The sequence below is a fragment of the Anopheles gambiae genome, chromosome 2 (assembly GCF_943734735.2).
Source record: "Anopheles gambiae chromosome 2, idAnoGambNW_F1_1, whole genome shotgun sequence".
NCBI lineage: Eukaryota > Metazoa > Arthropoda > Insecta > Diptera > Culicidae > Anopheles > Anopheles gambiae.
The window spans coordinates 97,999,909-98,016,494 of NC_064601.1; the positions used below are offsets into that span (position 1 = coordinate 97,999,909).

At 43.9% G+C, this 16,586-nt stretch overlaps 1 protein-coding gene across 5 annotated transcripts in view; it reads right to left on the reverse strand.

Annotated features, from left to right (window-relative positions):
- LOC1276929 (zwei Ig domain protein zig-8) overlaps window positions 1-16,586 on the reverse strand; it is a 213,427-nt gene that overhangs the window by 31,625 nt on the left and 165,216 nt on the right. For 3 of the 5 annotated variants that reach the window (XM_061647642.1, XM_061647644.1, XM_061647643.1), the window contains exons 7-8: window positions 13,721-13,855; window positions 6,328-6,539 (exon numbers count right to left, since the gene is read on the reverse strand). In XM_061647642.1, the coding sequence (XP_061503626.1) occupies window positions 6,328-6,539; window positions 13,721-13,855 (347 nt within the window). Of the gene's footprint in view, window positions 1-6,327; window positions 6,542-13,720; window positions 13,856-16,586 lie in introns of all 5 variants that reach the window. The other 2 variants (XM_061647645.1, XM_061647646.1) reach the window with 1 other exon arrangement.

Below are 16,586 nucleotides of genomic sequence, written 5' to 3' on the forward strand. Positions count from 1 at the left end.
GACTTCGCAAAGATCTCGATGACTCTGCATGGATCCCTACGAATCCGAGCGACTGCGGCCAACTTCGGCCACTCCGGATGACTTCAGACGACTCAGACTCCGGACAAATTCGACTCTGGGTGATTCCGGACGAATCTGGATGACTCTGGACGACTGCGGCTCCGGATGATTCTTGGTGACTCCGGACTCTGGATGATTCTACGCAACTCTGGATCACTCCGAATTCGGGCAACTTCGAGCGATTCCGAGTAGCTCCAAATGATTACAAACGGCTTTGTACATCAGTTCTCAAAATTTCGGAGTCCGGATCGGAGTCGTTTCCAGATTTTTGCCAGTTTTGCCCATCACTAGTCCACATGTACAGTAATATTGCGCATAGAACAAAATCCACACTTTAGGCTGCCCCTTGCTATTCCCGTGTAAAGATTACTTTGCTCTCTCAAAACCGGACAAAAGTTTTTGAATATCAGTCTCAATTGTGCCATTTTCATGTATTAATTTTAAACCCGTCTTCCCTCAGCCCTTTTCTCTGTCGCCGGCGTATTGAAATTAACTTTCGTACGAATTAATCATCCAGCAGAAGAGAGTCAAAGCTGGAGGCACGGGGTGGAATATTGCCGGCGAGGAAAAGAAAGTTCCTCCCCGAAAAATGCGAAACACAAAGTCACACCTTGGCCTAAGCCCCGGCACACAATCACGGGCAGGAAAGTGTTCAAATATTGGCGGTATTTCAAAATTGTTTCGCACTTGCACAGTTGGTGGAAGTTGGAAAAATACATTACTCGCCGCTAACCCCGCTAACGTACCCGCCAAAGGGTTGGTGCCGATTTTTCGGCGGCGGAATGTTAATAATTTCTTGTTAATGCCAACCCATTAAGCCGCTCGTTAGGGTTCGCGTATCGATGAAAAGTTTCCGCCGGCTGGTACCGTTCCGTCTGCTGCATCCCTGCCTGCCCGTACCGTTGGATCGAACGCCACCAAAGTCAACGTTTTCAATGGGATAGCTTACTTTTTTCACGCTATTAATAGCATGCTGCTGGGATAAGTTAAGCTTAAATTCCGCGCATTGCCGAGAGGGAGGTGAAAGCGAGCCCATCCGAGTGCTTAACATGGTCATCATCGTGCATTCACTGTGACTGTGTGTTTGTGTGTGTGTGTGTGTACACGCGAAAGAGTACAGTATCGAGGTTGAAAGCGGTAGCATTCTTCGGGCAGATCGTTCAACGTAACCTCACCCTCACCCGGAAGCGCAAAATGATGGAGTTGCAGTTGGTGAGCGAGTTTTTCTCGTGCACCGCCTTCCCCTCCGCCTATCGCGCCACGGAATGTGGAAAAACTCGTTCGCACTAGATTTCCGCCCACTGCGCTGTGCTGCTGTATTCTAATGCAATTCACTGTTCGTACCCCAGGCAGGATCCACTCGAAAGTTTTCGCCAATCCTTCCGGGTCCGTGCGTTTAATTTCACGTTAGTGTGTGTGTGTGTGTGTGTGTGTGTGTGTGTTTGTGAGGGTGTGTAGATGTTTTTTTTGTTTTAAAATATGTTCTCCTCTCGGTATCCCCTGGTGCATCGTGGAAACAGAAAACGCATGGCAAAAGTGCATTTAGTTAGTTGCAAGTTTTCGCTCTTTTTACAGCCTCCGGGCGAAGTGAAAGAATTCCGTTCGCCATAGTGTCGGTCAGGGAAGCGTGCTGTAAGTAAAATGTATGCAATTGTGACCTGTTTTTTTTTGGTTTTGCTCTTCTTCCCTATTGTAGGTCTTATCCTTCTGGTCTCGTTTTGCTTCTGCCCGGCTAAGTGCATGCCCTGCCCCGCCCGGAGGCCAACGAAACGTTGTTGTGCGAGTTTTATTTTACACGCTTTGCAACTGAATGTTTGCAATGTGGGGCTATAAAAAAGGGGTTTCACGCGGAGCAGAAGCTTTTGCTGGCCCGGGTTTGGCGAAAGCTTCAGCGATTCACTCCCGCTAACGGTTACGAGAGTTTCGTTGTTGTTTTTTTTTTCTCTTCGCGCTGTAATGACATTGTTTTTTGCCCACTTCCGGCCATCCAAACTATGCGTTCGCTCGGTCGGTAGGGGTAAGTAAGTTTCTTATTCGTACAGTTTGCTGCGAGCGGCAGTTGACCAGTTGGCAGTGCGGCGCTGTGCTCCGACCATTTCCTAGCACAGCGCAATCAACGCCATAATTCTTGGAGCTTGCGCACTCGGGGTAAAGTTGTCATTTAAGTTACTTTCGCTTGGATTGGGGCGGACGAAGTGGTAGTGCCGGAGTGCCACGTTGCAGATACGAATGCAACTCTTGGGCTATGTAGTAGTGTCTGCAAAGTGCATTTTCTCCCGTATAGCTCGCTGGGGGCTTTTAAAAACTTGCTCAATTCTTCGTACTGTTGGCGTAAATTCATGAGCAAGCTGTAAGTAATAAGATTCTCATTAGGTATGGCAAAGTTTTGCTGTTTTTGCCGGAGAAAATATTGTTATACAATGACAGCCGGGAGGAAGTGGATGTGTAACTTTGCGTGTATGTTATTATTAAGTATCGTTGCCTGTTAAAGCAGCTTCACGAGAATTCTGACGACGTAATCAAATGAGCTGCTCATTCTCAAGACATTTTGTTTCTTGATCATCTCATTTACTTATTTGTTATTTTTTAAAGATAACGTAAAATACAAAATTGTATGAACAAGGTGATATAGGAATATCTATTCCACCAATTTGACAATTAATATTATCAATAAATTAGGAGGATTTTCTTTCAGATATTGCTTTCTAGTTGAAATCCATTTTAATTTTCTCAAATTTACATGATGCTTTGTAACGTAAACAAAACCCTATCACTATATACAACCTCGCAGCAAAGAGTAAAATGTCTATTGTATGATCCTTCAATCGCATGTTTGTTCAAATGTTTAGTCACCCAAATTGACGTTAATGTTGTCGCACCTCAACCACACTCAACTTTGCGCCCGCAAAGTTCGCTCACTAATGCCCGGGTCTATTTTTGTTACGACTCGCAAAACTTTTGATGGATCAGCAATCGCTTCGCCTGTTCCGAATCAATTGAACCGTATTTTTAGCTGTCAAGTTTTTGCGTACCATTTCCTAATTCCCCCTAATGCGCTTGTCTGCTTCATCGGCACCGACTTCCTGCCCAGCAGAGCGTACCGCCAGCGGAGACCAGCAAAGCGTAAAGCTTCTATAATTTACCTAATCGATGCTCAGGTTCTCCGGCACCCGGCACGACTCAATTAGGCAGCACGAGCTTCCGGGAAATCGACCACCAATCGGAGTTTTCTTGCGCCTCACCCCGGCAGGATTGATCCCTCGTGATCGAATGGTGCGAAGCGAAAAAACAGCCATCACGACGGAGAACGGGGAAAGATTGCGTTGGGAGCGACAGTTGGGGTTAAGCTGTGTTTGTGTAACTCTCGCACTTCTCCATCCCCATGGTGCGTCTCTAATTTCGCGACAAGGGACAGGGCACACTGTAGATTCACACCTTTACCGACTGGTGATGGGAAAAGTTATGCTTGGCAACTTATTTCCGGTCGCTCCTGGGGCCGGAGTGCCATACGGTCGGATTGATGGTGCGCATCGTAGTACAAATACTTACTCGTGCACGAGACAAGACCACTCCGCGTGTGGAAAAACACACTCGTACATTCCATCACGCTAGGCACGCACTACCCTTTGCTGCAGTGCAAAGAACGGGCGGACGAAAAACTTAACAAATGTAGCAATTGTACGGAACGATGAGATAAATAAGCTGCCACGTGGTGTAGAGCGGGCTGCACGGTGGGGAGCACGGGGGAGAGCGAAAATTAATTTCACCCATTCAGCTCGAAGCGCTGCAAGTTGGGTGGTAGTGGAGGAGCTGGTTGTGTTTTTCTTTCCTGCGGTCTGTGGTCGCTTATCTTTGGCGTGCCTCAGATGCGGCGGAGCGAAACACTTATTGGGTGTGGTTTATGGTCGGTTTGGTATCGGTGGGAGCCGTGGAGTGCGGCTGTCGGCCAGATAGATTTGTCAAAGGGAAATGGGCGGTTGTTTGTGTGTTGCACAGCCAAAATGCCAGGAAGATGTTGCCCTTTTAAACGAAACACTAATGCCACTACCTACGGCTGTTTTTGGGAAGCTCTGGGCTATGGGGCGGCAGGCGGATTTATGGATTATCGTTAATTTGTTCACTAAGTGTGTTGGTTTTTGCTAAGCAAACGGAGTAATCGGAAACCATACGGGGCTCGATTTCCTGTGAAGTACAAACAAACTTATCTCGTTGCTCGTTTTCTATGTCAAACATTCTTGTTACGCTGTAGATGTGTTCCAATTATACCAGGCAGCATGCTACGTAAAACTATGGTTATTGTGATGTTTAGGATCTTATTGTGATGAAGAACATTGATTGAAATTAATTTATTCATATTCGTTACCGTATATTTGTGCTACAGAGAATCAGTTAAAGCGCTGGACCTCGCTGTTCAACGTCAATTCAGAAAATAAAAACTAAGCAAACACTGTTGAGTTCAGAGAGGCATAGCTCGATTACTAGTAAGCCGTTATAACACAAAGATGCGCAATGAAACTTGTTTATGAAGAAAACGAATGCGAAAGACGCACTGTTGTGTACCAACATTGAAAGCGTAGGCACTATCGTAAAAGTTGTTATTTTATGGAAGATTGTAAAACTGTTTAGTTATGGATGATGGAATAAAAATAACAAGAAAGAATTCAAGCAGTTGCTAATTTTACATTGATTGTTTTAATCTTTATTATGATGCAATATTTAGTCAAGCAAAGTTAAATGATTTATAAAATATTGTCAGATGTTTGACAAAGCACCGTGGTTTGTTACGCTTTGTTGCTATTATTCTTAGGTATGATAAAAGCAACCATGTTGAAGTATATACTGAGTAAGTCTGAGCACCAATATTTTAGCTTTAGCCTCATCAAATAGTATAGGAGACCCTCGAGATACGACCCATTTGAGTTACGACGATTTTGATTTTGACAGTTGAGTTGTTCTGAAGATACAGATAAAGATTTTACTAAAAAGTTGATGATTTTTTTTAAAGCAATGATCACTGCTGATTGTTACATACACATTTCCTAAGTTTCTTCAACTACCCAACCTTGAATATTTATGAAGTGTTCATGTTCAAGATTTTTACATAGAAATTATTGAACTCTTGAAAACTGTTTTAGTTAAAATACATGACATTTGTTTTGACTCTTTAACTGACTGGGGGTCTCCTGTACTTTAAAAGTCATTAAAAAACGATCAGAGCAACAACAACAAAACATCTTTCAGCTTAACATTCAGCATCCACGAAAGTTCACTATCAAATTCAATTAACCTTTCATAATACCATCAACAAATTGTGCAAAATCCATGCAGTTGTAGTCATCGCTGCCACACTTTTCCTGCTTCACCTTCGCCAACGCACACAATCCGAACTGTCAATCTCGAAACAGTCGCAAAACTGGATGCGCTAGTAGCAAGAATACGGCAACGCTCGAGATCATGTTTTATTTTACCGATAACATCTTCCCAAACTACACTTGCACTACACTTCAAAGCGCCTCAGTGGTGGTGATGTACACATACCGGCGTTGTACACTGGCGGGAAGGAAGTACCACCCAGTAAAGCGGCCCACGGTAGCAGTTGAAGTGGTTGTAGCAGGAAAAGCAGCAGCAATACCAACATCAAAACAACCAGCAGCAGCTCAATGGTAGTGCTGTCGAGAGAGAGAAAAACTTTCTCCAATCACCGACGCATCAGGGAGGAGCACTACTGCGGAGGGCTGCCTCGGGAAAGGGGAAAGGGACAAACTTTCGGGCATAATTAAGTCTCTGAATAGTAATTAGGCGATAAGGTGTTGGCCTAATAAATTTCAACAACTTTGTCCATTCATCACACGCGGTGGGGTGCGTTGCGGGGAGTGTGCTAAGATAGACATAGTGAGTGAGCGTGAGACTTGCCGTCCTGTGCCGAACCGGCACGTAAAATGGTGCCACAAGATGTTGTCCTTGGGACTGCGGGCGCTCCCCGTCAGCTCGGAGCAGGAGGTCAGTAATAGAAATCGTGCCACAAGCAACAAACAGCGACACAAACAATGGTGGTGGCGTGTAAGTGAAATGAAGTTGTCCTGTTGTCGGCAGTAGCCAGGACCAGGCTTGGCCCAAAAGAAGATGTAGTCGATTAAATTAAGCTGGCGGTGGTAGAGTTTGTTGGTTGCTATTTTGCAAACAAACTAAGCGCAGCTCGGTCGCAGGTACCAAGCTCTATCTGTTCTATCAATCGATCACTTTTTCAGGCCTGGCAAGGGAGCTTACCTTTGGACACGAACACGTATATGCTGGCCGGTTCGGTGTTGCTGGCCGAGCAGGTGTAGTTGCCCGAGTCGTTGATTTGCGGCTCCCGGATGATGAGGCGGCTCTGCGTCCGTGGCCCGGGCGTTGTTTCGATGGTGATGTCCCGCCTCGAGTCGTCGTAGTTGATCATCCGATCGTTGCGCTGCCAGTACACGTACTGCGGTGGCTGTGGGCTCTGGGGAAAGGTGGACAAAAAGACAGTCGCATTGAATTAGTAAACTTCCCATCGCTAAGAGCATCATCCATCTTCAAGCAAAGTTGTAACGAGTTTTTACAACTGTGGCCAAAAGCAATGGAAAGACACTGGGCATGGTAAAGAATGAAGCAAACGACTGTAGTCTAATAATAGAATTTCAATTCACTGCAGAAAAACCTCTTAGATTCGTATAGTATTTTCAATTCAAACTAATAATCATAAGGCCCACTACAATAACACATTAAAAATAACGCATTGAACATAACGCAGCACACGACCACATCACACGTTCATTCGTTAAATATTGTGCAGAGCAAGGCGCACCATTCGCTTCGTGACGCGACAAAATCATTGCCTCATTATGCGTCAAAAAAGACCGCCTTTGTGGAGTTTTGTTTCGTTTCTCTTTAGCCCCCTCCAAGACAATGGGGCGTTGCAGCTGAAACAGCACTTCACAGGAAATCACTTGATCGTGAGAAGGAAACACAGGGAACAAAAAAAAGCGTATTCCTTTCCACCATAAAACGTAAGCAACAAAAAAAAAAAACCCCAACTTACCCAAGCTTAATTTCCTGCCTTGTACTCTGGTGGATGGCATACATGAATGGAAAATCAATTTCCTCATTTTCTACACCACAGCTTTTTTTGTGGCTGCAGGAGCGGGGCTGGACGGCGAGCGGCGTACAACGAAAATGGCGCAAAATGGCACAAAATAAAGGAGCGACCACATGAAGCAGCACCGGGAGCAAGCGTTTAACTCTTTCAATTTGAAGTTTTCACATTGCGCTCTCGATTGGGCGGGGACAAGGGCTCCGCGCGACGCTCACACCCTCTCCCCAAGTCACCGTTTATTTTGACTCCTTTGCATCATGGCTAGGTTCTAATTTCGACTAGCAGGATGGGAAAAGAAACGGTGATCCCCCAGGAGCAGTGTGCCCCAATAAACGACGATTGAATTGGAACCTTCCCGCACACACACACACGCCCGTTTAGCTTCACGATTGTGTGAGTGTGAGTGGGGGCACCGTTGGCCACCTTCCTCCACGAGCGGCACGAATGCTTCCTTCCGTTTCATTTCATTCACTTCCGCGGCTACGACCATGCGGACGCAAACATTTGGCGCAATCGATTCATCCGCTGCCTCCGGAATGCCTTAGTTAGGGTGATTGTTTCAATTTTGCAACGGGCAATAGAGAGTTAAGGGGAATTCTGGCCGGCAACCAAAGAATACCAACCGTGCAGAGCAAAAGAAACACCGAGTCGCATGCCATGACCAGCAGAACCTGATCCACTGGTAGTACCGGACCGCCGGTAGACTGGGCGAAAATTTCAAAACCAAACCCATTTCCATAACGACCAGCGAACATTAAGCGTAATTGGAATTTGGCAGCAACGTTGCTGTTACTCTTCGGTGTATATATATTTTTTTTTTCTGTTGCTGTTGCTCTTGCTCTCTCTCTCCCGGTTTCTCAATTTGCCGAACTCGGATTTGACTGCGAATGGCATGCTCGATTGTTCGCCATTTTGTTGTTATTTCAATCGGCGACAAGCATTGGAGAAAAATGCGAATTGGAAACAATGGCTGTTGGTTAGTTTTGGCTTTGTGTGTGTGTCTGTGTGCTGCTTTTTGCGAGTCCTTCTCCTGTTGGGACAAATTGCAGAATGTGCATTTTCTGTTGCTGTGCTTTTGTGTATGTTTTTTCTTTGGTAAGGAAATGTTTTTTTTTCACGTCAATAGCTGAACCTTTCGAAAGCACAAAAGGAGTTTTGGCAGTAAAAAAATATGCAGGAAGCAACCGAATCGTTCCCAATCGCACCGACCAAAAGCTAACATTGTGCCTCGATTTACAACGTAATTGCTAGTTAAGAAACCGTTCCTCGAATCGGGTGTGGAGTGGGCCAATGGTCTCATTCCTCTAACTACTGCTGCTGCACGTGCCACTTGACAGCACGCCCTTTCTGGTCGTGCAGGACCGGTCGGAGTGCGGTAAGCGATTGGATTGTGCCAGCAAGTTTGAATTTGACACTTGTGATGGCCTGTAATGTGAGGAGCAATAAAAAAAAGCGAGCTGCCAACCAGCACAAGCAACGTCACACCATGCCTGGCAAACCCGCTTGGATACAGGCAGAGGGCAGAGAGTTTCAAAATTTCAATTTGTGGCTTAATTGTTCCACCCGCAGCTTGCTTGTTTCCCTTGTTAAGAGTGGCTTTGTGGGGGGAACGTTGCTGGCAGCAGGGAAATTCAGGCACTGAAACAAGCTATCGACAACATTCTTTGAGGTTGCTTCCATTAAATGAGGTTGGAAGAAAAGAAAACAAAACAACACCAAAAGCTCATGCCAACACACACACTCACTTTATACTAACGAGAATGGGTTTCTTTCCGTAATTGAATGTGGCATTCCGTTTGATGTAAACTGATATGATTGAAGAGGAACGATATTATATCGTTGTAGTTTAGGGTGGAACGTACATAATGGAACTTATTCCATGATAAAGTCACGGAAATACGGACAGTTATAACATGATTGTGCTTCGGTAATGCACATTTTTCAGGCGCTATATTTGTTTGATATGTATTGAGCATTGTTCTGAAAAATATCTTTATTTTAATGATTTTATTAAAAAAAAAAAAACAAAAACATTGACAATTATACATAAAAGCAGCACAGTTACTTCGAACTGTGCTGTATTAAATACTTCCTACCAATTTTTAAACAAATGTTTCCGTTTAATCAAAAGGCTCAAATGAAACAAAAAGCAACCACTAAAAAGACGTGGTAATCATACGCTTGCTGCGAGCGAAGTGAAACATACAAATAGTTGAAAATTAAATGCACAAAAGATGAAAGCTTTGCAAAGCTCAAGCACAAAAAATAATGGCTTATGGTGAAATGATTTCAACGGTCGGCCGGAAAATAACCAAATCATTACGAAACCATGGTTGCCAGCCGTTCAAATTTCATATGAATGGTTGCTGTTCAGTTGTGCTTTTTACCCAACTTCCATGGTTCCCAATTTGAGGCCATTTTTTTTGGGGGGATCGGATTGGCAAAAAACCAGCTGACGGTTGTTCCTCCTTTTGGCCGATGGGTTTGTAACGATCGATTTAACTCCCGTGGGTATATGGGCTGCCCATATATGCCCGGTGTTAAAATGCAGAAAAGTCAAGTTTTTGCTACGCTTGATTTTTTGCCCTCCTCCATTAATATGGAATTAAAAAGGGGCTTACCAATGATGGTGCAGCTTGGGATTTTACTTTTTTTGTTTTTTTGTTTTGTTTTTTGGTTCAGTTAAACCTTTCTTCTATCGGAAAGCTCCAAAGGAAGGGAGCGAAAATAAGCAAACACGTTGATTGCGATTCATTCGATGAAAATTGCTCCCTCCACTCCACACCGAAAGTAAGCCAATTTGAGAATCGATCGAGCTTGGTTTTTTTTTCTTCTTTCGTTGCGTTACGTTCTCTCTTTTGCAGATCGATTCGCAGCGAATGACAGCCGTCTGGAAAGTTTGACCATTTCGTGTCGTTTCAACGGTTGTCATCAATTTCCCAGGCGACACCCCAATTAGGTGGTGGAGCAGATTATGCTTTCCCAAGCACTTTTGTGCATTTGAAGTTGGCGGTTGTTAAATTGCATAAGCAAAAGCGTTTGACAAAATTGAATGAAATACGGTGTCAAAAACGAGCACCCAAGTAAGAAGCAAAAAAGTTTCAACACAAGCCACGAACCTGCTTGGCATTTTAAAGACAGGTGACAATTACAACAGCTTTTCTTTGCCACTTCTAGTTAGTTTTTTCTTCTTCTTCATATGAAACTCCTACAATTGTGGGCTAAGCAAAAAAAAAAAAAACATAATCCTAGCAGAGTTAAAAGACTCCCACAAACCAAGGGATGTGCATGGGCTTAGCTTCAGTTCATTGATGATCGGATTTCCGAAAAGGTGGATTCCGGCACGCGATACGAAAACGCCCCACGAATCAGCCACAGGATTTGAGTTTGAGCCTTCGACAATTTGTTCCCTTATCAATTTGGAAGGATGCGCTTGTTGTTAGTTAATGTTTCTATCTCGCAGGACCTTGACAGTGTGGCTCCAACCTCAACAACCAACATCATAGTCTGGCAGTGGTGGAGAGAAGATCAACGAAAAAAGTTGATTGGGCAGAAAATTGGTAAGCGTTTTGGCTTTGGGAAAAGGTTAGACACACGCTGGACGCAAGCACGTAATGTCGGTCGAGGCGATAAGCTTCATTTGGTGAACGATAAATTTTGATCCACCGAATGGGTTTGTTGTGCGTTTCGTGTTTTGATGAAGGCTAACAAGGATATGTATCAAATTAACGTAAAGTATTAAGAATTCATATGTTAAACTTATAGTTAAAAGGCAAATAAACATAGTAACAAATTAAGAATCTCAATTAGTAATGGATATAGTTTATAATTATAATTACAGCTGCACAAGGTACCAGGCGTCTCCATATTTTGAAAAGAGTTAGTTGATTTAAATTCCGTTTATACTCGCAGAAAAAACAATGAGATTGAAAATCTTCACGATTAAAAACAACAAAATTGTTGACATTTTATTATTTTTGGATTTAAAATTGCAAAGATTTTGTCAAAATTTTGTTGCAATTTGCGTGAAAAGTAGTTTAGTTCATGGTGTTTCTATTATCTTTGATATTAAAACATATGTGTTTACAATGAGTTGTGCGTGTACATCAAACATCTTGGAATGTCATCCCAAACAAAGTTTACTTTTTTGCAAATATTTTCTATGTTTTTTTGCACTCTTTCGATCAATTTATCGCTCCCTGTCATTCTATGCTTACGTATGTGACGTTCAACTTTGCAGAGGATGTAACAGAAACGATTCTTTGTGTCTGTACATCAACCCGGATGAATGCAAGATTAGCACCAGGCAACACAACGAGACGCACAAAAAGGTTTCAGATTGATTGATTTGATCGCACCGTAAATGACATTATCTGTAACGGGCCCTGTCTGACAAGATCAATCTTCACGAGCCGATAGATGATGGTGAGGAGCAACGCGGCAGAGTGATAACAATCGCTCGTTGTTGCTTCCCGTTCAACGTTGAGAACAGGGAACAGAAATGTTAATCAGAATCTTGATGGTTGTACCTTCATTTTGCATTAGTTTGTGAAAGTTGCATGTGTAGGCAAGTGTTCCGTATTGTGTTTTTGGCATGTGATGTAAGGTTGTAATATTTTTGTTTAAATTTTTACTGAAAATTCAAGTGCAGTTTGTTTAGCAAACTCAAAACCTTTCAACTGCAAGCAAAATTGTTAGAAGTTGTAAAGTGCACAATAAAACGACAGTATTTTAATATTCTTTCAAACGATAAACTATGCTCTTGAAAATCCAATACACACCAAAGCCCCAACTACTCAAGCAGCTATCCTTTTGTATTTCATCCCGGCAGCAAAGTATCAAAAGAAAATCCATATTTCATGAACTGAAAGATAACGGCAACCTTTTAACGCACGGTTAGCCACCCGAATTTGGAATGAAACAAAAGCGCACCCAAGAAAATCGAGACATTGAGTCCGCAGAGAAAGCGAGCAGCTTCCTTTACCTCGCCATCTTCTGCAGACGCGATGAACTGGTAATAAATTTCCAACCATTCGAGCGTTTCACTAAACTGACCGTTCGAAATCCGCAAGGACCGTGCCTCCGGTTGCCCGCCTCAGATCCTACTCGGTATGGAATCATCAATTATCGCCTTTATCACTCAATTCACTGCACAATAATGAACAACCCGAGCAAAGGAGAAGTGCTTTTGCACGAAGCAGCAAGCTTTTGGATAATCTTTTTGAATTCCCTCTTCCTGCTGTGCCACTCAATGACTGCTGTTCATTGTTTTGCCCTGGAGGGAACGAATGGTAGGCAAGATAACCGCGCAGGGCGAAAAGAAAAGTTGAAAAAAGCCTTTGACACTTTTGCGTGCAGGTAAAGGAAAAAATATAACAGTTATTCTTTGTTATGAAAGCCTCTAGCAAACGGGGTGAAAAGGTGGTAGAAACCCCACTTTAAAATACCGAGCAGCGTTCCGCAATTGCACATACTTTTATCGACCATTCCTGCAGGGGTTAGTTGCTGTGTGCGGACGATGACATTCCCGTGTGCGGCTACGTATTATCCGGCGGTGTCTAGAGCCTTTATCTGCCCCAGGACGACACGACGACACCGTACAGTGAAGCAAGAAGGCAATGAAATGGAATTGATGGTGACTGTCGGAAAATGCATTGGAAGGTAAAATATTGCAGCCAGTCAATAAAAGGTGGAAGAGAGTGACAACGCTCAAACCAATGTAACGCTTTTCATACACCATAATCGTCCTACAAAGTTGTGGTGCATGTTTCGCATGACTATGGTTACATTTCATTACTTCCAGCATACTGCAAGCACTGTTTGCGTACCGCAGAAATGTGTTCGTTGCACGCTTTTACTGAGCTGTGTGTATGTGCAGGGAATAACACATTTCGTCCTGAACCGCTTTTTATTTCAGCTGGGCAGCTTAATGGCTCCCAGAAGATGACGCTACAGAGCGTCATCGGTCCTTTGGATGCAAATTAAAAGTAAAAAAACATCCCCCAGCAAGGCGAGAACTTGTGTTGTGGAACACGAGCCTAAGGTTTTCGGGCAGATAGACACGCGTGTTTTTCGGCAGCAATTGAGGAGCTTTTCAGGGATGCTTTGAGCATGCTGAGCCTCTTTGCATGGTAATCTTATTAAAATAGTTGTACAAGAATAAAATCCCCCCGTTTCCCTCCTCTTGTTCTGTCGGTGAGGAAGATGAACCTGCCGACAACGTTGTTCTCGTGCTGTGGCAACGCAAATGCAAACAAAATCCCACCGCTCCAGAAGCAGACACATGCCTCCCGTTGCCTGCTTTGCACGAAGAGTATTTGAGACGAGATTTGTTGTGTAATGTGTTCTGCTATATTTCTCGTTTTACATTCAACAGCGCTTCAACAGCATGAAGTTGTTTTACAGTCATTTATATTTTTTCGCTTGAAGATCTCATCCAGCGTGGCCGTTTACATTTCATCGTAACTTTTCAAACTTTGGTAAACTTCCCGTAGTAATGAAATAACCAAACGGTACGGTAACAAACCGGGACCCTCCAGAACTTACCTTCTCAATTATGCAAACTAAATTGATTGTTGATCCCATATCCACGTGCAGCTCGCCGGAACCGAGTATGAACGCTTCCGGGACGACCACTTGCAGGTTCACGAAATGCGAAATGATCCCGGTCGGCGTCGAAACCTGGAAGAGTAAGATAAAGAGAAAAGGGACGTCAGTGGGATGGGAAGTATCATGTTGAATGTATTGAATGCTAGGGGTACATTTAAACGTGTTCGTAGCTGTTTTTTTTTGGGAATGATGATAACGGCCTGCTTCACGAGAACAAGAGTTTGTTTAGTAAAGAAATACAGGATTATACTATCGTATGCATTACTTTGTACAGCAGAGCAAACTGCGGCCATGTTGGAATTTGTAGGAATTTGTAAACCTTCTGCCGTAATGTTAAGAATCGTGTAGTTTCGAGAGGAAAGGGCTGCAACCTTATCGCAAGAGGCTTTAGATTATTTTCTAGGGACTTTTGTTTTCTCTTGGCGGTATACGGTATAACTTACATTTTCGTTTGGGGAATTAGTGTTGCCGATGCGGCACTGCAGTAGCACTGGCGTGTGCAGTACAGAGCAATAACAATTGTGTGTACCCCTAGCTGACAGGCAGCTTTTTCCCGGCATGCATCCTTTCAGCGTTGGAAAGGGGAGCGTTTTGTCAGTATTCTTTTTCCCTTGCCTACGTTGGACCATGTTAACGGGGATGCACTCCAAGAAGATTTAGCATATAATGCGGGTCCAAATGATAGAATACATTTCCAGCATATCTCATAGCTCTCTAGCCCGGTGATTCGCTTGAAGGCAAAGAGAGACCGACGTTTCGGCTGCATTTCCCAGGAGAGCGTCCCTGTTGTATCCTAGCGCTGAAAGGTACACTTCACCGAAAGGATCATGCATATTGCCCCACCACCCGCGGGGTACGGCGGGTTGCACTGCAACCAGGCTGTGTGACGGTAACATAATTTATGTGAAAACGTGATTGAAATACGATCGGAGCATGTTCTAATCCAATCAGTTTGCCCGGAGAAAACTGCTACCTTTTCTTAGACAATTGCGGCAAACTATCCAGGCTGTAGGTAGTGTGTAGTGTGTGTGATGCTAGTTGATCGTGCTCAACTGCACTGCACAGGGGGGATAGGGTTGAAACAAGGTTGGAATGTAATTTCATTCAATCCTCTTAACATATTCCAAACCGGTACGGTTCTTTCGATAGGCTTAGAATAACTCCATCTTTAACCACTTTTTATAATAGACTTAAAACCGCCCGGAAACGACTGGCATCGCTGTTTTCTCAGCATCGGCAACTGCACCAGAAGTCGCCAGAGCGTTGCCCGGAGGCTTAGCATGCTTAGCAAGACGCAAGACACAGGCCGTTTGCTATCTTCAGAGGCAATCGTCTCCTCCGGGAGGGATTTCAAAACAGTGCACGCTCGCCATCCCGGCCAGATGGAGCGAAAGATTTAGGAATAAGTAATTATTCTAAGTGATTTGGAAAACTTACACCGACGAACGTGAAAGCCTACGGGTGTTTGATGCTGAGCCAGTGGTCACTGGCGACTGTTGCGCACGGTTGGATTGTGGATTATGATTTATTAAATGTAGCTCCCATCCCGGTGCGGGAGATTGTTCTGTGATTTAGTATTTATAGCGCTTGTCATGGCCGTTACGTCAACCTCAGGCAGTGGGCAGTGCTGCTGCTGCTGCTGCTGGCATGCTTCTCCAACAACTACAGTCTCACAGCCCGACCAAGAGGGTAAATGAGGTCGCAAAAGGGCAATTCTGTTGAAATGAGAAATTTGCATAAACTGAAAACCACTTGCTTTTACACCGTAACCGGCACGAGCACAAGTAAGACGACTGGCTTTGGTGGATTGAGATCGATCGTGCGCTTCTTGCAAGAAGTGCATCATCCTCGAGCTGACGTTCCTGCCTGTTCCTGCCAGCAAAGGTAAGCTAATCAGGCAAGATGTACGCAAGATCTCTCACCACAAGTCCACAACACACAACTATGCACGACCTATGCAACGGTTGTTTGCGGTTTGTGTGCGAGTGTGTATGCCCGCTCCCTTTGACCTATCGAGCAAGAGCTTGATAGTCACCTTCTGGATGAATAAACCAACTTACTGTCCCACCCCACCAAATGGCCCTCCGATTTCTGGCCGAAATGTTGCCAACCAATGACCAATATCTGTGCAGTGCCCGGTGTAGCCGTTTAAAGCTTCCAGGAATGGACGCACTCTGTAGATGGCTATTGATTTGCTGGCTTCCTTTGAAACAGTGAACACACAAGGGAACCGATTCGGACAACCCGGACCCGGACAACGGTTACCTGTGTGTTTGCTTTTCGGAGCGAGGGTAGAAATGTTTCGAGAGAAATGTTGCGAAGTGAGAAGTAAGTTGTGCTAACTTTTCCTGGAGTTCAGCTAAACAGCCCTAGGAGCCGAAGTAGCATTGACTTGTAAATCAAATATTTTAATGCATTATTTATGCAGATGTTTACATTGCCCGGTGCCCTCTATTGGGACGTGTTAACTTTTGCTTTGCAATGGGGGTACAGTGATTTTTTTTTTCGATACCACTTGTACGAAGATCAAGCAAACATACGAGTGTTCAAACGACTCGGTTGTTTTTAATCGTTCGTCTAGGAAGGTGTGTTTCGGTTTCAATAAATAAGTATTTGGAATGGAGCAATGATGTTGAAGTTATTTCATTTTCAACCTGCATCGATATTTTATGAGTTTCGGATTTCAAGGGGAGTTTTTTGTAGTTGTTAAGCCTTCTTGGTGTAGAAGCAATAGATACCGGTATAGATAATAATAATTGAAATGATAATCCTATCATCCTGTTGGTAAGCTCTTTAACGATGC